At 40.9% G+C, this 22,452-nt stretch overlaps 2 protein-coding genes across 18 annotated transcripts in view; one reads left to right on the forward strand and one right to left on the reverse strand.

Moving 5' to 3' along the window:
- Positions 1–17,257, reverse strand: part of MIPOL1 (mirror-image polydactyly 1) — a 188,567-nt gene extending 171,310 nt beyond the window's left edge. For 5 of the 16 annotated variants that reach the window (XM_072038475.1, XM_072038474.1, XM_072038470.1 and 2 more), the window contains exon 1: positions 12,251–12,574. The gene's annotated coding sequence lies outside the window, so the exon portion shown is untranslated. Of the gene's footprint in view, positions 1–11,765; positions 12,183–12,250; positions 12,578–15,088; positions 15,241–16,746 lie in introns of those variants that run through there. The other 11 variants (XM_072038469.1, XM_038179765.2, XM_072038468.1 and 8 more) reach the window with 6 other exon arrangements.
- SLC25A21 (solute carrier family 25 member 21) overlaps positions 16,267–22,452 on the forward strand; it is a 259,220-nt gene continuing 253,034 nt past the window's right edge. Inside the window, exon 1 of one of the 2 annotated variants that reach the window (XM_072038477.1) lies at positions 16,267–16,771. In XM_072038477.1, coding sequence (XP_071894578.1) covers positions 16,705–16,771 — 67 coding nt within the window. In that variant the 5' untranslated portion in view covers positions 16,267–16,704. The remainder of the gene's footprint in view (positions 16,772–22,452) is intronic. The other variant, XM_027457585.3, reaches the window with a different exon arrangement.

Below are 22,452 nucleotides of genomic sequence, written 5' to 3' on the forward strand. Positions count from 1 at the left end.
TGCATTCCTCTGCTAAATGCTTCAGGCACTACATAAAATCTAAATGGCTCTCAGAAGAAGCAGGTGCTGATACATAAGTAAAGCTGAACACACACAGATGTAGGTCTCCACTTGGTTGAGGGCAACTGCCAAATTCTACCAATGCATCAAGCATAGAAAACCATTTGCTATCAGTCATCTTTTCATGATCTCTATACACTGACATGTGCAAGAATTTTATTATTATTATTATTATTATTATTATTTTTAAAACATTTTAAGGCCAACAAGTTTAATGAAGACTTGTCTTTTCTTCCCCACCTTTTAATGAGCAGCAAACCCATCCTGTTGACTCTATCGTTCATTTCACGTTTCACAGAAGATTATTAAGCTCTTCTTTTGCTTCTAAGGGCAAACATTTGTTGGAATGTCACTTTCTGGACCATCTGTCTTCTCAGCTCTAACTTGTATTTCATGGAATTTTTTTTTTTTTTTTATCAACAGACTTTTCCTGAAAAAGTCCTCCCCCTCTTCAAAAACAAAACCAAAACAACAACAACAAAAACAAACAAACAAAACACACTCCTTTGACAAGAACATGAGCTAAAATTTAGTAATCCTTCCCTTGATGGCAGTAAGATTATTATATAAACACAAAACAAATCTTTATATTCTTCTACAGCTTGCTTTTTTTGATAATATTCTTGCCTGGTACCACACTGTTGTTTTTTTTTGCATTTGGGCTATCCAAATGATATGCTTTCCACTTAACTTCAGGTAGGTAATTTTTGCTTCTCCCATCTTATTATCCAGGGCAATATCTTCAGAACTAAAGGTACCATCATTCTTGTCATCATGTTTGCATATTTTGATATTTGAAGAAGGATAGCTGATAGCTCTGGACACTCAAGACTTCTGACGTTTTGCACCACGCACTATTTGCACAAACTATTTTGTCTTTCTGTTCAGGAGGAAGGAGGCTGAGATGACACTATTCAGCTTAATCTCTTGTCTACTTGGACTTTCACCTGCATCTTCTATCTCCACCAAAAAGCAGTCTGTACTCCAAGATCACTTTCAGAGGCTGAATTCTAATTGCTTTGTTAGCAATAGGGGTTAGCTTGGGATTTGTTAATATTTTCTAAGCGTTTTGCCCAGATGTCTGCCACAAACTGATCTCCTCAAAACTGCTAGCTTGTAACAACAGTTAATCCCAATTCAAACTCTTCCATGTTTTGTTGGGTTGATTGTTTGTTTTCAGTTGTTTTTTTGTTTTGTTTTTTTAAAATTCCTCTTATAAACACATCACTGATCAGTTTCAAGGACAGACTTCAGAACTCATCACACATATTATCAGAATGGTCTGATAAGGTGACAACTACATGCAGTTGGCTGAAAAATAAACGATATTTTAAAAATTTAAAGTGCTTTAGAAAAGACTAATGCTTAAGACTACTTAATAACTGTCTCTACTTTTGCCAGCATTTTTTGATGGCAGACACAAATAGAAATTAGAAGGCAACTTCAACTAAATGTCTAACTAACACATGTGGTTGCACTTTGGGAGAGCGAGCTCCAGACACGACCCATCCTTCAGTGCTGTATTGCAATTTGCTAGTGTGCCATCTTAAAGAAAACCCGTGATTTCATTTTTTGCAAACCATAAGTGACTATTAACCATCAAAACAAATAAAGCAAATCAAATTATACCATTTCAGCAGAATTTTAAGTCAATAATTTATTTCTGACAACTGCCTTCATAATTTCATCTCACAACTGCCTTCATAATTTCATCTCACTTTTAACCCCATTCCCTAATGTCTGAATGCAGGTTTCATATTCATAATAACCAGCACAGAGAAACACATTTCCAAAGATTATTTCTACTTGCAACTTAGCCTAGTAATCATATGGTCATCATACAAATCTGCAGTCTTTGAGAATGATTTTACCTTCCTGTTGTGCTATAACGCACTTTACAGGAGTGTGACTGCACAGAAATATTAGTCAGAGCAGGAGCCCTAGGGACCCACACCCTTTCCATTGTTTTGAAGTGTAAACATAAGTCATTTAGAATTTCAAATAAGAAATGTGAGGTACATGGTACACAAAGTGTGTACCTTTTACAATCACAGAACAGATCTGGCAGATCTTTGAAGTAAGTACATTCTTGGCAGCAAAAAGAAAAACAAAAACAAAAACCTCACCACAACAACAAACTCACTACCTCGTATTACCTCTAAAACATTATCCTGCTCTGTCCCTTTAAAATTAAGAGCTGTAACTCACATTTTCAAGTAAAATTAGCACCTTATTACTTAGCAACTGTTCTCACACTAGCGTAGTGACCAGTCTACCTACAAGACTGCACCTCGTAAACTTATTTCTAAAGAAATTGTTTACAACTTGCATATTCTTAACAGCTTTACAAACAGCTCACATAGAAGTGAATGAACCACGACCACCCCATTGACTAGCTGAGCCACATGCCACAATGCAGGTGTGCAGACACACCATGCCAAATATGGAATTTGCAGGATAAATTACTGCTGATTTTGAATTAATGCACTGTACTGTTCAAGTTTTCAGTGCTCAAACACTTAGTTTCAACAGGATTAATAGTTAGCATTAACAAGAAAAAATAAATATATATATATATACACACATATACATATGTACATACATATACATGTATATATATATATATATATATAAAGAGAGAGAGAGAGAGAGAGAGAGAGAGAGAGAGAGAACCAAGCACCCAAACTAAAACTGGATGATTAAATAGACCACCCTGGTGATGCCCTAGGTGCAGTGGGGCAGACTCAGACGCAGGGCCAGGTGCAGGTGCTATGAGCGCAGCCCATGCAGGGCCTGCTGCGGGCACAGGCTCCATCTCCTGGCTGCTGGCGCTGCACAGTGAGCAGCGAGCTTCCCACCTGCTAGCTTATATCTCTGTTTGCTAAAGAAGTCCTGGTTCAGCAGGAGACTGTCAGCCAAATACATGCGCACATACCCGCTGAGTAGGGACAGGTGTATGTGTATGAAATCTTTTATTATCCTTTAGGATTTGTAAAATATGGCTTGAAAACTGTCCTAAAGAACCCTTATTTTTCTACAAGATGCAACATACACCTCTACACGCCTGATCCAGATGTAAAGCTTTATTGTTCTTAAAGCAAGCTATAAAGCAAATGCAGATTAAATCAGGAAATTACTGGAAATGGATTTCATAATGTCTGCTTGATTTGGGGCATCAGTTATAGGCGATCTTCACTTTCCATAGAAAGGGACTCCCCTACTGTCCAGAAGCAAAAATGTTTCAATAGGTGACTATCACCAGTCACCCAGGGTATTTCTGGGCTGTAGCAACTGCAGCTCATGCAATTGTAGCATGTTGAATTGTATACACCAATTTAGCTACCACTGACATATTATGTGCAGCATTTCTCAAACTGAGTCATTTAACACCCTCACCTGACTGACCCCACTCTGCCTTCAGGTCACGTATGACAATGAAAGAGAGCAGCACACATGCCCATGGGTTGATATGCTCATCAACCAAGGCCATTTAGCATGAGCTCATACTGTAGAAGAGAAGCTGTAGCAGAAAGAAGAGGCAGTGCTACCACTTCTATGCAGCAGTCCACATACATAGTCCCTGAACTACTTTTGAACAAGCTTACTACAGGGATTGGAAAGAAATACCTGACAAATTAGTAAACATGCCCAACTGGTGATCACACACAGGTGGCAAGGCCAACAAATGGCTTACCAGGCACAACAATTCTCTTTTCCAAGGCATGCCAAGGAAGATCAGCAGCTAACTTAATACAGTGCAAGAAAAGAGACGGCACAAGAAAAGCGCAGTGGGTTCCACAACTTCCCCTCTGCCTTTTTCTTTGAGCATCCTGTCCCCTACTCAACACCAAGTTTAAGCCAACTAACTGGGGCTGAATATTGTAGGAGGCAAAAGAACAATGAAGTCAGGGTAACAGAATCATGGAAATACTTATATCCCTCATAGTACATCTCTTTGTATGCCTCTGCAGGAAGAGATAGCATGACTTTAGCCAGAAGCACCTGGAAACAACCAAGATATCATTGCAGCAAGAAGGCAGGAACAGATCAGGGAGTAATAACACCCAGGCACTATGGGCAGGGAGATACAGTGAACAACACCACCAGTGAATTCACACAGCCCTACTTGGGGCCCTATTTTTCCAATTTAGTTTGTCCCTCTAAAAAGATAGTTGAAGACACTAATGGACAAACCTCCTACAGTGAACTCAGGTAGAAGACAGCTGCAAGCATAACAGAAAGAACAGAATGCTTCTTTGCTTTTTTTTTTTTTTTTTTGGGGGGGGAACTTGAAGGAAAAACAAAGTTTAATCCTTAAAGGTGGATTTTCATTTGCTAAACTAAGATTGTAATCAAAATGCATTTTTAAAACGTAACTGAGTACAACTATGGGGTTGCTGCTGCCTCCCTTAAAGAACAATGACATCAGTTGAGAAGGATATAGGTGTGGAACCACATCCTTTTTCATCATATGTAATCAGGTGCAAAGAGAAAAGTTTAAGTTCAGGATTCCTGTGGTCTAATTAAAATAAATACCATTACAATCAGATAGACAAATATAGATCTACTAATAACTGTTTGTTTTTCTTCAGATACAGGTCAAGTGAACTGAGGTATTTATTTGAGGTACCTCAAGACTCACTTTTATTGTATCTTAAACTGCTTTCACTGACAGCAAGCTCATGGTATCCTGACAACCAGCAGCAAAAATGAAAAAGTGTTAAAAAGTTGATTAGCATATGTGAAAGCAGATATTAATTAGTATCTGACATTAATTGTCCTGCTTTGATTACTGAGTAACAGAATGTCCTTGATTCCACCTGTATCATTCATCTAGTGATATTTGGAATAAAGACATTCAGTATAAGGAAACGTTGTAGTTCTGTCAAGGAGGCAATGCACTTCAAAAATATCTAAAAATATCAACTACTGTCCAAATAGAACTGTGTAATTTTACTAGCATTTTTATCACCTGCCCAGGAGACAAAAGTACATTTGTACTGTTTTTATACTGGTCTAAGCAGAGACTTTTTTTTTTTTTTTTTTTTAAGTTACTGGATGACATGCAGAAAATGCTGAGATTCTGGCTGAAGTCAGTCTCTCACATTTGGGATTTCAGATTTATTTACTTTAAGAATATCTTCACAGAAAATTCATATTGTCAGCTGCCACTCTACTTGTATAAATAAGTCTGTTGCCCCATCATAATTAAAAGTAGAAACAAGCACTGCACCATTATGTCACAAAAAGAAAACAAGGCTTGCCTTCACTGAAAAAAAAGAATATTCTAATAAATGCTTTAGAATTACATTTTCTGAAAAAAACACATAGGTCCTGGAAAATTCAGAAGAGAGAAGACGCCGCCTACTGCCACTATCTATATCACATCAGCCCAAGGTAAAGCAGCCAAAGGAGAGCTGCCAAATGTGTCTAAATGTGTCTAAAGTCACATAGCCTTTGGAGCTTTCAGAAATACTGAAGAACACATGAAAGCTCTGCTCAGTCTTCCTGCTGGCCAAAGCACTGAAGCAAGCAGCCTTTCCTCGTCACTCTCCCTTGGCGTCAAGGACTATCAGGGAAACTTTTTTCTTCAAGCTATCTGAAGAAAAAATATGGCTTGACAAAGCTGCTCCCTGTTCAGAGCACAGTACCAACCGCTGCCACCTTACCAGGGCAGGAAGAAGGAACCAAAAGGTCTCAGGGAGGACAAGGCAAGGAAACACAGAAGACAGTGTTTCTGGTAATCAGTATCTTAATTCTGCTCTTGTGGCTCAACTGAATAAGTTTCCAAGTATAATTTTCTGTCCATGACAAAAACATGAAAAGGAGATTTTTCAGTTACCTTCTCCATAAGATGTTCCTTGCCTTCTTTTTTTTTTTTTTTCTTCTCTCCTCAGCAAAACAACAGAAAAAGCTGCCCTACAAAAAATGGGAACGTGTGCCGCAAATAAAAAGCTGCACAACTCCAATGAGTTAAAAAAAAAAAAAAAAAGTTGTTTAGTGTTTAAGGTCACTTTAAATCCTACAACGTTTGCATAATTTTAAGAGTCAGCAGAAAACATTCATCAGATCTTCAAGTTGTGGTGGCTATTTTCTAATGCCATTTTCCTCATTACAAGGAAGGTACCAAGGAGCAAATGATTCCTACAGTGGATATAGCAAACTCTTTAGACAAGGAAAGCCGCATCCTAACATTCTGATACATTGGAAAATTGAAAATCTGCCTGTATCCCTGCACAGATACACACGAACACACTATAGCTTATTATGATGAAAAATACTTTGTTTCTCACATTTGTATCTAAAAATTTACATGACCAAATTACCCCATTCTCACCTACCAAGCACCTAACCTTGCAAAATCCTATAGAACCTGAAACTTTATTTACTTGAACGAGTCACAATGACAATGCATTGAGAAACTGAATCCTAAAGCAAATCCAACTGTAAATCAAAAAAATAAAATAAAATTAAGAACTGTACTTGACAAAAACAAATAGTACCTAAAATAATACTAATAGCTTTATTATAGGGTGGGTATAATTTATGCAACAAGCATAAGTGACAGGACACTGCATTAGGATACACATCTTCACATTTCATCATCTAATCTCTGTTATGTAGAACTAACTGATCACTTAATAAAATATGTAACTAATCATATTTGTACCCACAAACAAATACCATTATTGAGAGTTATGAATACTTCGAAAATATTTATTTTTGCACAATTGCTAACAATGGCATTGAAATGACCACTAGAATGTCTTAGAATAATTTTCTAGTTATACTCAGTTAGTACTTTCCGTTCTTTAACTACACTCTGAGGGTTACTACAAGCTGAGTTACCATTGTTCTTAGTAAGCTGGCTTGCCTTTTTACCAGTCAATTCAGCTTGTACACCTATGCTGCACTGACAGAAAAACAAACAAACAAACAAAGTTTAAACTGGTATTTTATTTACTATCAGATGTAATATGTAAGCAGCAAGAATACTTTCTTTGAGGGAGGGGGAACAAATATATATATTTGGAAATAGCATCAAGAAAGAAGGCTAAAGCAGAACTGATTACTCCCAGAGGTAACAAACCTAGAACATTCAAAACAAGAATCAGTGTTCATAATACAAATATTTGTAAACATATTTAACGTGTCTTAAAAACTGAAACAAGATACAATATTTTTAATTGTGCTCTGGCGATAAATCAATCAAACACTTTTCCCTTCTCTTTTCTATACATATCAACTGCCATGCTTCAGAAAGCCCTACTCCCTTTTGCAAAGTGAATCTAAGCTTAGTACCATTTATTAAATTCACAACTAATGACAGAAGTTCTGGGTTTGGTCCCACAAAGCAGAATTCACATACACACGCAACCATGAAGCAATTCTTCAGCACTCTTTACAAGTGGACATTTTTATTTATAAAGTACAAATCTACATACATTACTGGATCTGTACATTATTGAAGTAAATACTATATTTTAATAGTCTTTTAAGTACAATAGCCTATGATGCTGCATTAAATTCTCTTCCAGTGGGAATATTACAGCATTCCCAGAACGGTTGGGATTCACACACGATTATGCTCTCATTCCATGAATTCTGACAGGAGTTGCCACCACCTTCTTCCCAACAACTCACCAGTAACCAAACGTTTTAATCCTTCTTTTTCCTAATATTACCTTCCTGAAACAGAATAGATCTTTCTAATTTATTTCACACTTAACATTTAAATTAGAGCATAGCTGGCTGGAATATTACTACTTAAATGAATGTGTAACTTAAAGATCAAATTCTGTCTTCAACAGATTTACATAAAAGGACAGAAAGGATAACATTTGTCTACCAGCATGTTGTGTGGATCTCCTTAACTCAATTTACTATGGATTTCGCGGTGCAAAAATTAATGCCCTTTGGGAGCTAAAGTCATTACCAATTACTTCTTCCAAACCTAGAGCCTAATCCCATGCCACTGTGACCAGCAGAAGTTTTGCCATTCACTTGCAGGCAAGTTGGATCTGTTCCTTGATTTGCTGGCCAGAAATGATAGCAAAGTGATCTCTAGCAAAATGATATCATACACGTAGATGCTGACTTCTTTCAAATAAGGAAAATATAGTGTTATGAACCAGTCTTGTGTATTTTATTCCCTGTTAAAACCAAGAGCTATATATGTACTGATAGTTTTATCTATACAAAAAGTTGCCAGCAGAATTATATGTTTTTGTCAACGTTAATTTCTAGAATAAATTTCAGCAATACATTTTGGCAAACACTCATTCTGCTCATACTCTGCCTGCCTTTTTCCTTTAAAACGTGTTAAAGGAAAAGAAAAAATGCCCTACAAGTACTTTTGTCTTTGATATCAGAGGACACCCTTCTTTTTGTTGCAGGGCTGCCCAGCAGGTTGATGCATACCAACAGCGCCAGTTGCACCCTGACTGTAAAGGGATCCCATTATTCTCATGTGCTAAAAACTTACACAGGTAAGTACAGCATTCAGCTGACACTTTCAAAGTGATCTATAGGACTGCTTTCTTTTTAAAATTGCCTAAACAGGGGAAGGCATAATTGCTTGCCTACAGGTTGACTTGTTTTTATTTTTGATGTTTGAACATTATGTTACTGATGCATTACATGCAAGCTTTGATCACACAGAAGAGGAAGCCAGCTGCTGGATTTTCTTATGAGGATAGGCTGCGTGGCCACTCAGGGACCCTACTTGGTCTTTCCTCCCCTTCCCTACTCTATATCCCACAGAAGCATGCCTGCGCACATGCATTGCTTCCAACTCACAGCAAACAGAGAGACAGCTTCCCACAAGTCACCTCGCCCCATCACTCTTCTCACAACCCTGTATCAGAAAAGCACTGGTAAACAAAAACAGGAAAGAAAACAAGCTGCATATGTTTTCTGGTGGTCAACATAAAGGTCAGCGTAAGTCATGGTGCTACAGTGCTAGCTTTCAAAATCAAAGAAAAATTCTTTTAAAAGAATTAACTGTCAAAATTATTATCTGAACCACCAAGATTTAATTCCTTTGAAAAACAAGACAAATCTGCGAATAATTTTGACAAGGCTCAGCCAAGTATAATGGTGCAGAGTAAATACGGCAAGCTGTTTTCACATGGAGCTGATGCTCAGTAACAGAGGAACTCCATACACAGTATGATGCACTGTGACAGATATCCGATAGCATGCAATTTAAGTGATCATATTTCTGTTACTTGTGCTTGGGACAGACAAGTAATAGATGTTCCAAACCTCATATAAGGAAGATTGCAGTAATTCAATTTGAGAAATTAAAAACAAACAAGTAAACAAAATCTTCTGCAGGTAGGGTCCAATACTGCTTCTGTTACTCCTTAAAAGCTGTTCCTCTTTAAAATGTAAGGGCAAATGCCAGAAAGCATACCTTCAGGAATATCTGCCAGATGCAACATTACTATGCAGAGAAATTAATAGACTGCACCCCTGAAAGTTTTTGTTTCTTTAAGTATGCTTTAAAACATCTATCACCCTTCACCCTTAGCTCATGTGTATCTTCCTTCTTTCAATTCTAGTGATCAGTTAATAATTTAATGATTTTTTCCACAAACAATTACCAAAAAACGTTCTTTCCTGCTCCTCTAACCCCTTCCAGCAAGGTCTGAAAATTTTCTTACATTTCTACCAACCCAGAGACCCTAAAAAACTAAAAATTCCACAAAATGTAAAAAGCTAGACCTGGGCTACAGGGTGACAGCACTATAGTCCTGTAACTGCTGGTAATATAATGCATTGGGTTTGCCTAGCTGCAAGATACATAGTAAGCCTGATACAATTGTTTTATTTCTTCATGGTCAAGAAAAGGTAACATCATAATCATGTATTTCTAATTCAGCACAATGTAGAATGATTTCTAAAAAGCAGGGAGATAGAAGAACAAAATGCAAAGAACAAGAGCAACACTTCCTTTTCCAAAAGGTGTAAACTAATGATTAAAAGGGAAATGAGGTGAATCAAGAAAAAAACAACCAACCAATGAAAAACCCACAATGAAGTCTAATTAGTTCTCACATGACAATAGGTGACAGTTCTTTTAAAAATTCATTTGCTACCCAATGCTATTGGAGAGAAAGTAGCTCCCATTACAGACTGTCATGGAAATCAGAAACAGGCTATAAAGTACTTTTGATATCATTATATGAAAAATGCAGTAACCTCAAAAAGATATATAGAAATGCATATAATAAGTAATCATTTATTAAATATATGAGATTATACAACCTTTCCGACCACAAAATCTACTAGTTTGGATTGAGCCCCATCAGTTCAGGCATTTCAAAGAAAACTAGACAAAACATCTAAAACTAGTGAAGAAATGGCTAGAAAAGGGTAAATGGATATTCTGCTCCCAGATGTTGCCTCCGCAGGCAAATTTACCAGGAAGCAAAGTTCGGGGGGGAGGGGGGGATGTCATCTTCCCAGTGATGTTATCGCTCTGTTATGTGAAGCTGTGCAGTCACTGCGGCATCCCAACTTCCCCAAACCTGCAGCAGCAGCTGTCCTTTCATAACTTCTTCATAACTTCTGTACATTGATTTTACTGCCCAGCCCCTCTACTCACTGTCTATACTGCAACTAGAACTGCAGTAACTTCTCCTCAGCTGGTCACTTTCAAGAGAATGAAATTAGCACTGGTCCCTTCACCAGTGATGGGCAAAAGAGCCCCTAGCCATCACGCCCATGCTACCTCCTCCATGTATAGCTCATTTTCACACATCTGCTTAACAGCTGAAGGACTTTGTTGTGAATGGCTACATTTTGCAAAGCAAACAAAACCAAAACAGAGTTGTCACTTAACACAGCATGCTTACCTTAACAGTCAGGACCTAGTTTTAGATATTTTGTGAAGACTTAGAAAAAAAAAATTAAAAAAAAGTCAGTGCCATAGTATATTTAGGCAAGCAAAGAATAGAAAAATGGTGGTTTGGGATTGAACCAAGGTTGTATATTCCCAAAGTAACACAGTGGGCCAAGAACAGATGCTCAAGGATGGACAGAAGGTGGGTGTATCACAATGTCCTAATAACCACATTCCTCACAACTTCCAGAATTCCCGTTTCTGGAATTGCCTGAGACAGAAGTAGCAGTCCTGCAGTAGCTAAGTGTTTTTTCTTCCCTGCCTAAAGCATCTTTAATATAAGAGTGTTCTAACTGTAGCTACAATTTGCAGAAGTATTACAAATGACATCCAGCTTCTGCAAGGCACTCAGCATTCCCAAATGAAGGGTCAGCAAACTCCTACAACAACCAGCTCCAACTGCCTCGAACCCCTGGAGCTACTTCTGGATGCCAGCAGAGGTGCTCCACAGGCAGCATGGAGGTGCGTGCTATTGCAGATAAAACAGGCCTCAGGCTACTCACACAGAATGGGTTTTACTCTGAACTGCTCACAATGAGAAAACATTGTTAGTTTCCCCTCACATGAAACTGACCTTTACAACAGCATCAAGAAAGCAGGTTTGTATGAAACTTACTAGTCCTAGAAGCTGAGGTTTAAAATTCATTAGAACTTCTCAAAGATGCTTTTAAAGTCATATATGTTCAAAACAAAAGCACAGGCTGCAAACTTTACTTTGGCATTTTTGGTGCATGTGGCTTTTTTTCCTCTCTGTAATGCAGTGCTGGCCTGAGCACCCTCCACAGCCTGTTCTCACCTGACTTTACAGATCCAGCTTTGACCTGCTGAACTTGTTTGGGAAAGGTTTCACTTCGTAGCCTCCGAATAACCTTGCCACCGGCTGCCCTTCCTCCGTGCAGAGGCCAGCCTTCCCGTGTCCCCCCTCCTCACTGCAGTGACATCAATCGAAACCCCAAACCCTGCACCCCAAAGCGGGCAACTCGCTGCCCGACTTCCCCGGTTCGGAGCCGGACGGGGTGAGCCGAAGGCCCTCGGGGGAGCGGAGGGGAGGCTGGCGGAGCCACCGCCTCGCCGGGGGCTGCTCCGGGGCTCCACGGCCCTCAAAGCAGCGGCTGCGGAGGCCCGGCGGGGAGGCGAGGAGGTGTGCGGGGCCGCCAGGCGGCGGGGAGGCGCTGCGGGCAGCTCGCTGCGGGCAGCCCCCGGGGCACGGCGCGGCTCCGGGTGAGGGGCCGGGTTCCCACGCGAGCGGCCGCCGAAGGAAGCGCCCCGCCGGCCCGTTACCTGCGCGCTCCTCCCCCGCGGGCCCGCTCCCGGCGCCGCAGCCTCCACAACAAAGCCCCGGAGCGGGCGGGTGGGCCGGGAGAAGGAGGAGGAGGAGGAATGCGGAGCAGAGCCGAGCGCGCCGCCCTCGGGAGCCGCGCAGTGGCGGAAAGGGCCGCGGGCGGGGCACGGCACGGCCCAGGCGAGGGGACTGGCTCGGGCTCGGGCTCTGGTTCGGGCTCGGGCAGGGCAACAAGAAGCGGCCGGCGCCGCCTGCGGGTGGGAGAGGCGGCGCAAGGAGAACGGCGGGGGTCTGCGGGGGGCCGGGAGCCTGCTGCCTGATTCCCCGTCACGGGAATGTAGGAGCTGGCGTCTTTCCCAGCCCCTGCTGGCCATGCACCGAGAGGAGTCGTTGTCTTCTTGGTGGGCTTGGCGCTGGAGTGCTGCCCAGGTGGGCTAGAAGCCGTATTAGCGGTAATGCACGTAGTGAGCGCACGCGGAGAAGAACAGACTGCCAAGCCTACTGAGGAGAGTGTGGATCCACATGTACCGGCTTGGGAAGAGGCCATGTGAAAACGAAATTAAGTCTGGAAGTGCTTTAGGAAACCCGCACAATGGGAATGCTGTTCTTGGATTGGAGGGAGAGTAAGGAGGGAAACGCGCAATACATGAGAGACTTTCAGCAAGAGAATATAATGATGTTGGGGTGACTAGATTTGTTTTATTGAAGACTCAAACAGATTTACTAGTTTCTTAATAGCAGAGTTTATTTTCTAAGGATGTCATGTTATTCTGTCAATGCATCTGTATGAAAATGACATGCATTCTGAACGATTCTAATTCTGAAGTTTCTAACTATTCTAAGCAAATTATTTTTTTAATGTAAAGCTTTTTGCTGCAATGAAACTTTGTGCAGAAAACAAATTTAACTAAACAATTTCTTCACCATCGGATCAATTTCAAATTCTCTTTACCATTGAACTACTACAGAAAGTCCACCATAATACTAGATTTGCTGTTTGTATCGAAGGGAGCATTACACAGTGAGACCTATGTCCCTGGAACAAAAAAAATAGTGATGTTTTGGCATCTGTTTTTTGATGATGAAGAACACTGGAGACCTGATGATCCTGCTATATTTATTGAGCAGCAGTCTCAAAGAGCAAAACCAAGGGAACTAATGCAAATGTTAATGAAACATTGAAGTTGAGATTTTAATTACTTAAAGGTCAGCACATTAGGAGTTTATTAATTTTAGGGAGTTATTCTGTATTCCCACAGCAATCCTCACTCTGCTCTTACATATATCAAAGAATTCAAGTTACTATTTATTTGCTGATGCATGCAAATTAAATAACTGAATACTGGACCCATTATTCCATTTTGCAGTTACAGACTCAGTATTTTATCACTTTATTAACACTTCTGTGTATATTTTCTATGTTCTCACACTTTAGCAATAAAAAACTTTGCTTTTCTCTTATCTTTGCTCTAAATTATCAAAGGTTACATTTCATTTCAACCTTGGAATCTCTAGCCACTTCACAAAACATGCATACGCTGCAAACTAATATATCAGAACAATACTTCATGAGCAGACTTTATGACAATACTTTTCCAAAGATGCTTTTAAAAACCTTTGACTTCTAAATATTAAGATGATTGCAATTCATTCTCAAAACAGGAAAACATGTTTAGAAAGGCTTGACAAATGACTCTCAGGTGACTGAGGAGGATGAAAGTACTGCAGTTTCAAAACATTATGCACAAAACCCACTTGTAAGTTTTTGAAGAATCCTTCCTTCTCAAAATATTCCTCAGCGTACAAATCATAACTTTTTGGTTTGTATTAAAAATAATAATAATTTAAAAAAAAAGTTATTTCTCAGTGAATAAAATGGACAAATGGACAGTTAAATGACACGAATCCTGTTGCTAACAGTCTTTCATTATTTTGCTTCACTTATTTCTAGATTCTCTGTCTCAGTCTAGCATTAACCTTCATATTTCCATCCAGCCAATCTGGAGAGCTGTGACCTGAGAACTCTCACACTATTTGAAATCGTCTCTGACTGTACTGCTTTCTGCCTTTATGAAATACATACTGGTATTTTAATCTATTTGATTACTAGCTATTTGATTGAATTCTAGCCATTGGAATGCTGGAATGCTATCTCTTATCTATCAACTGCAGGTATTTCCATCTTCACTTTTATAGTAATTATGTATGCCTTTCTTCACAATGGATTTTTTATTCAAAATTTTTCCTCTTTCTTGAGGAAAAGATGTAGTATTGTTAAAACAAAGCCAAATCTCTCTTTAAGGAACCTTTCCAGGAATGGAGGGTAAGGAAAACCACTATCTATTCTCTTCAGCTCTGCTGTGAGTCTGGGCCATCAAATGATGGTCTGTGAGACTTGAGTCTGGGCCATCAAATGACGACTTTAGTACTATGCCTCTGGGGTGCCCAGGATTCACAGTGCCAAGGACTTTACCTTAAAGTCACTTGCTCAGTCTTTAAGTGAACATCTGGAAGCCTCACTCTTCCTAAACTAAAAATTTACGCAGACTGCAGACAGTAGTTAAATACCTATCTGAGGCATGAATAGAGTGTGTGAGAATACTGTTTGAACATATTAAACAGATCTAGCTTAATATGAATCATAAGGACTAGAAAAAAACTGTTTACCAACATTTGCCTTTAGTAGCTGTGGTGCAGGACTAAATATATGCAACTAGTTACAAATTATCTATGCTTTTAAGAGACTAGTATGCACTGATGCCCTTCTAAGGTAACAGTAATCTGTTTTGTTTGTTCTCTAGGTGAGAGAAGTTAAAACATAACTATGTAAAAACTACCTTTCTTTTCTGAAGAAATGCCAGAAAATCTAGTCTCTTAGTTCTACTTCAAGATGTCCAAGATCACAAACAGTATTCGGAATCACTTTGAAGATCTGGTGAAGGATTTCTCACTCAAAATTGATATTCTTGTCTGCGTTAACACTGTAGGTCTGTCAGCAAGAGAGCAAACAAATAAGTAAATATCCCCAATTATTTAGGTGATTGGTTAAACAAGCAGTCAAGAACTTTATTCAAGAGCCATTCTCTTAAAATCCATATTCTTAACACTGATAAATGTTCCTTTGAAATCAGCAGTAGCTCTGCTTTCTTCCAAAACTGACATAATCATGCTTGTAAGTATCCTCTCACAGTTAGAAAAGGAGCAACATTGAGCTCAGACAAGGCTTTGCTTGAGTTAATAAAAATCATCAGTATTAGAGGCTGTGAAACATGTGCAAAAAAAGAAAATGGAGAAGAATGCGGGAAACCACAGTAGTACTCAGGGAGAAGACAGAAACTGGAGACATAAGGAAAAAATATTTACTGCTAGATGTTGGCAACCCAGGGGGTTGACTAATGGAACAGGGTCAGTGATACAACAGGAAAAGCAAAAGACCACCTGTGATACTGCATCTGCTTTTGGAGGCTCCAAATCCATAAAAGCATTTAGGTATTGAGTTGCTGATTAAGTGTGTAAGCTGTAGTTTATTAACTTAAATGCTGTTATGAATCTGGCACTTAATATAATGTATCTCTGCCCTGAGACTAGATGTCCTTGAGTGCTTCACATCCATACAGGTAGCCTTTCTTCCCCTTCCGTCGCATAGCCTTGCCCACACAGCCACTGCAGAAGAGCCTTTGGCCCACGTCATCCCCTTGTTGTTCCCTGGCATCTTCTGGAAATTGCTGGTTGGCCTAAGCAAGAATAACGCTGGGGACTGCCAAAACCAGGACTGATTGTGTCCCAGTGCTGGAGCCCGAGGCGTGTTTACTTTACCATGAGGAACAAACGGGTCCACATAAGACCTGTAATAGCCACTCAAAAGACCTGGGTCCTACCAACACTGAAGAGCTGGAAGCAAAGTCCAAAGGTTTTCAAAGTACAGTATGTTTCTGAAAGACGGTGGGTGAAACAAATGGCGCTCCCGATCCCTCCTGGAAGTAGTGCCCGGGGGAATTTTTGGGCTTTCGCCATGTGGCGAGCAGGACTGCAAGAAGCGTGTGCTGTAAAGCCCCCAAACGGGAGCGAAAGCCCAAGGTGTGTGGTGACAGGCCTTCCCCGTCAGTCCCCTGACAGGACACGACCGCTCTCCCCAGCTCGGGGGATGCCGGCGCCTGCTGCCCCGCTCTCCGGGCTGGCAGCGGGTGGAGAGCCCGATCCCGGCCGCCACCAGCAGGAGCTGCGAGCCCAGCCTTGCCCTCCGCCCGCGGGCTGCCGAAGGCCGCAGCGCGGGGCTCGGCCCTGCCCTGCCCCGCCGCGGTCCCCCCGCCGATAACCGCGGCTCCCCCCCCCCACCCCCGGCGATAACGGCGGCCCCCGCCTCCCCCCGGCTCTGCCCCCTCCCGCCCCGCGCCATCTCGGCCCCGACTCGGCAACCGCTCTCCGGCCGCCCGTGCCCGCCCCGCGGCTCAGCATGGCTCGGCAGCCCGCGGGCTTTCTTCAGGAGGCCTCTCACCAAATCGCCGCCGGAGGCTCGGCGGGTAAGTGGCCGCTTCCCTCCCGCGGGCCCTCAGCTCTTCCCGCCCCGCACCGGAGCCCCGCGGGCTGGGGCGAGGCCGCTGCCTCCGTCCCGTTGCTCTCCTCAGGCGAAGGAGCGGCGGGGACCGGCCCCGCTCGGCGGCGGCTCCTCCCCCGGCGGGCGGCCCTGGGGGTCCCGGGGCAGGGGGGCAGCGTTGCGGGGCCGCTGCCGCGACTCCTGCGAGTGTGCCGGCCCCCCCTGCCCGGGGGCGGGCATCCCCCGGGGCTCGGTGTATCGCCCCGGAGCACACCCCGTGGCCCCTCGGGCGATAAGGCTGGCGGGCGAGTCCCGTTAAACCGCAGCAGCCTCCGGTGGCCCCCCGCGTACTCCGGTGGGGGGGGTTCCCCCGTGGGCTGCAAGCCACGCGTGTCGAAACCACGTACTTCTGTCTGTCTGTGCCCAACGACGGCTCTGCTGGTTCGGTTTCTTGTTTCCCCTAAGTAAGAAGCAACCTAAAATATTGACGCGAGCCTGCAGCGTGGCAAGTGTTTGCACAATGGCTCGCTGTTGCAGGGTATGTTTGTAAATCCCACTGGCATTTCAGCTATGCAGTGTGTTTTTAATTGTTCTTTAGTGTCTCTTTCGGGGTCAAGGTGCTGTTTTGCCATGTAGTGTTTTATGTGAAGGAGGACAGCTGTGCTTTATGTAACACTCTGGTTAACGTGTGAGTAGGTGCTCCCTTTCCTCTAATTCCCTGGCTCCCACTAAACCCACTCCTGTGGGCTCCTGCCCCCAACACGCAGTTGTGCGCTTCCTCTGTGTGCTCCTGACTCTGCATAGCCTTTGTTTTCAGCCCTCTGCTTTGGCACAGAGAGGCATCACACCAGAAACAGAGAGGTCTGCTGTCTGGGCCCTGCCAGCATACTGGATTTACATAGCTCTAAAAATCCTAAAGCATTTTCAGGTTCAGCTCAGTACCATCCTGCTCTTCCCTTAGAAGAGAAAGGAAGGGTTTAATCTGCACCAGCCCCTTAAAGTCCATTTGTATCTGGAGAGATAGCGAGATGTTTTGCCAGCAGATGTTCTGCAAGATGACAGATTTCTCTGCCCATAGCTGAGGGTCTGTACGTTACTGATTCAGACTGATCTAACTCAGTATCTGTCCGTCCTCTGAAGGCAGCCTGCTTTCTTTACAGGCACTGTTCTTTGTTCACAGAGGTACAGGCACTTTGTCTAACATACTGCAAGGAAAATTGTCACTGAGATGAAGGCAGAGTCCTACAGAAGGATTAGAATTGGAAAACAGAGGGTGATGTAGGGAACAGAGAGGATGAAAACTGCTTGCACTTACCTGGTAGGCTTAAATGCTGAAGTGACAGCATTCTCCTTTCAAGGAGACAGCTAAGCTGCACCTAACATATTGTATTTATTTATTTATTTAAGTATAATAAGGAAAGCCTATTGAATCTAATCCAGAGATATGCTGTTAAGGTGCTTGCATCCTTTTGCTTAGTCTCCAGTCAGGCAGGTTCCTTAACTCTATCACTAACCTTAAATCTCTCCAGAGATCTCTACTCATTGATTTTGAAATAAACAAGGGCTGTTCCTTACATCTTAACAATAACATCATGTCTGAGGGATTGGTAAGCCTATGGCTCAAACTGAGGGTTTTAAGGTATTGGAGGGAAGTGGATCAAACTTGAAAATTAACTTTCTTGGCACATGCTTAGAAGTTGGTGGTGTATTTTGTGATTTAAAGATAAGACAGATGAGGAAGGCCATAGCTTTGAGGTCTTCAGGCCAATGGTTAAATTTCAGGTTTGTGTAGATCCACCATGGAGAAAGTGAAAGCAGAAATGAAATGCTGGAGGGCATGAGTTGCTGAGAGTGTACTTAGTATTTCACCTTTATAAGGAATTTGGTTGCCTGAACTTAGTTTTCCAGTATCTCTTTTAGACACCTTACATTGCTTTTGGCTGCCTTTGCAGAAGGACACAGGGCTCTTGAAGGGCTTTTTTCATGTTTACTAGCCTTGTGTGAATGTCACAGATATCTTAGACTGTACCACAGAGTGGTATTTAGTAGGAAACTGAAAAAAGAATGTATATGATGGTGAATTGATGAATATATTTTTAAGAAGTTCTGATAGTCATAACTCACACAGTTCAGAAAAAAAAAAGAAAGGTAGGAAGCTGTAAGAAAGCTGCCATAATTCAGTGTCTTAGTCAAAACAGTGATAGGAAAGTAGCCAGGTAGTCAGGGAATGAATTGTACAGCAGAGTAGGTGTAATGAAGGGTCAGAAATACTGTCTGCATAGGTAAAATGAGACATTATTTAGCATCTGCGTGTCTGATGCAAAAGGATCTGATAAGAAGTGATTCTGCTAGGTCGAGTGGAAAATGATTACAGATAAGCCTAAGCTGTCAGAACAGGAAGAAAGGGATTTTTGAAGCTTTATGGAAGATGACGGGACTTGTTCATGTACTTAATAAAGAGAGGGGAAGGGGAAAAAGAAATCAAGCATGACCCCTAGTCAACAAGACTGATAAAATAGAAGATACTAGCATGCTGAAGTAAGGAGAAATGAAAGTATTCAGTGTTGAAAAAGAAAAGATTTAAACATACTGTTGGCTGACTGAGGCATTTCTAAGTTAAAGATAAACTTGAGTGGTGCTCTGATATTACTGAACTGTAGACCTCAGGCATGATGGGATCTCAGGCCTACTTCATGTCCATGGCAGGGGGGGCATCTGCTTCTGGGTGGCTCACAGCTTGACTTCATATCAAGTTGAAAGCTCTGCTTCCCGAGGGTGAACTCAGTCTCAAGTACGAAGTCAGTCTTGGCATATTTTTTCCTGTTGGCATTTCAGTGTTTTCCCATCTTTCAGATTCCTGAGTGGAGGTCAATACCATAACTGAAAATACTTGATTTTGTTTGGGTGCCTTGATGTATAATTGCAGTGAGGAACAGGAGTTTGAGTGAAATGGAACTGGGGCCCTTTGTTAAGTTTGGTCCCTTCCAGTACAGTGAGCTGATGGCATGCTCCTTTTCTCTAGTGGTTAATTAGTACACTGAGGCATGTGTGGCACGTACAGCAAAAATTAAACAAAACAAAATCTATAAACTGTAAATCTCATTGCGAAAAGAACTTAGGAATCTGTAACTGCGATACTGCTATATATCTAGGAAGCCTAAAGGCTATTTTAGCAGCCGAGTCAATGAAGGGTTAAAGTCACAGAAGAATCATTTTTCTAATTCATAAGGATCAGAAAAACATTTTTTTTTTCTTTTTTTTCTGCCAGCATGGAAAAGGCAGAAATTTAAGAAATAGTGTTACATGCAAAGTCAATGGAAATTTCTTTCCAGAGAAAGAGGAATTGAATACTGCAAGTTACGTTGGGTGATACCTGGGTAGATTTGCCATGACATGCTGGGAACTGTCCCTTGAGTCAGTTTGAATGATGAAGTGCAAATGTCTCAAACAACTGCACAGATGACCCTTGGCTAAGTGAAGTAGCTGAATTTGGTTACCTGGAAGGTTATAGGATGCTGCTGCTTGGTATAGATGTGTATTTAATAATAGTAATAAAGGCTGCAGAAGGAAACAGTTAGCTAAAACCATAGGTAACATAAATAGAAAGTAAATGTAAATGAGATTTTACGTTCACTTCTTTTGTTCCCATAAACTTTCAAATAAATAAGATAAACGTCTTTAATACTGAAGTTAAAATATTGAAGGTTTTATTTATTGTGATAAATACAAAGGTGATAAAATACAAAGATAACATGTCTGTCAAATCTGCAGTATCGACTGGATATTTAAGTACTTGTTTTGCTGTAATTCAGCGTGCTTCTTTTGCTACTTCCATGTAATAAATTATCATGAGCTATTGGCTTTCTGTTATTGTGAGATGAATATGCAAAAGTCGGTATAAAATGAGGTTTGGTTGGTTGCTTTTTAAAGAAAAGCATTTACTTGCTGTGTAAGAATAACTGGAGCTGGTCTTTTTTTCTCATTCTCTTTATTTTCATGAAACAGCAGGATTTCTGCCTGTCTAGACCTCTCGGCTTTGATTTTTTTTGGAAAGAGTTAGGTTTCCAGCTGCATTGAAATCTAATAGGATTTGGGAGTCTAATTCTCTTAAGCTCCTTTGAAAGTCCAAACCTTTTCTTTTGAGAGGTGTTTTATTTCAGGAGTAGACAAAGTTGATTATCCTGGATTGCAGCAACCCCTTTGAACCAGATCTACAGGCAGGAAAGCCAATCATCAGAGTAAGAGTGTTGGATGCAAATATAATATTAAAAGCAGTGTTTGGTCCTCCTATCACTAGAGGCAATAGGCAGACAAAAATCACTGCAAGGTATGCCAGCCAGCATAAGCTTAAGTAACAACTTAACAACTTAAGTAATAATTAAACAACTTAAGTAATAGTTGTACAGGAAACACTTTCAAACAGCTGGAAAATCAGCTATTTTTATTATTTATTTATTTATTTATTTATTTTTCCCCAAGGTGTTTAAGACTCTTAAGACTGAAATATCTGAGACTACAGTATGTGTTCATTGTCTTTCATCACCTGCACTGAACTGGCTGGCATTTTGGACAATAACAAAAACTGTTTGTATTAACAAACTGAGGGTGGGAAGCAGTCAAATAGTACTAGTTTCAAGGAAACATCTTACAAGCTAAATTATTCCCAAATAATGCACTTGTAAATGCACCAGTAAAGCCAATTTTCTCAGCTAGGCTGAGGAGTTGGTAGTATTCTACCTGATGCTGGACTTAGTGTTTTTGAGAAGACTTAGTGTTTTGCTTGGTTGGCAATGTGGTAAGGAGAATTTTGGGTGAAAAGAAGACTAAAAGAAGGTTAAGGGTTTGTAAACTCAATACCTACATGCAATGAACCAGTGCACAGAGCAGATAGCTGGAAGTATGCAGAACGCCAGGAACGAAGCAACTGCAGTCACTATGTGAGCATTCCCCAGTGGAAAGTTTTAGAGTATCTCTCCATCCACTGCAGCATATCAAACATTATTTATTTCTGTAAGTGACATTTTCAGCTTCTGAGCCTCTCCCCTTCAGCTAGAAAATTCACCCCTGACTCTGAAAGACAGATTGGACCATTTGCTTTGTGTGCATCTTCCTTATTTAAAGGTGTTTTGGGGTTGCTTCAGAAAACCTTATTTAATTTTAGTGAAAACTAATGAAATTCACATGGGCTATCATACACTATGCTGAAAATTCCTATCAATTTTCAGACAGTTAAGTAATTTGAAGAAACAATATTCTTGCAAGATAGTTAAAATAAAACAAATGAAAACCTCTATATGTCATGTATCGGGTGAACAGATGTTATTGGATCAGTTCAAAGCAGTGCTTTAACAAGCTATGAAAATCCTGTCTGGAACTACTAAATGTTGTTCTAGGTATTCATTTTTTCAATGTAATAGCTTTTGTATGGGGATTAAGATATGAAGATGTAATTTTTAAGTACATGTTTATACAACAGCGATGAAAACTAAAGAGCTATGAGACTTCAGAACTTTTGACTTGACACCTGCTGTATGCTTATTACTTCCTGTGGAAGCTGGGACCTTGAAACAAATATTACTATTTTATTTTATTTTATTTTATTTTATTTTATTTTATTTTATTTTATTTTATTTTATTTTATTTTATTTTATTTTATTTTATTTTATT

The sequence above is a fragment of the Anas platyrhynchos genome, chromosome 5 (genome assembly GCF_047663525.1).
Source record: "Anas platyrhynchos isolate ZD024472 breed Pekin duck chromosome 5, IASCAAS_PekinDuck_T2T, whole genome shotgun sequence".
Taxonomy (NCBI): domain Eukaryota; kingdom Metazoa; phylum Chordata; class Aves; order Anseriformes; family Anatidae; genus Anas; species Anas platyrhynchos.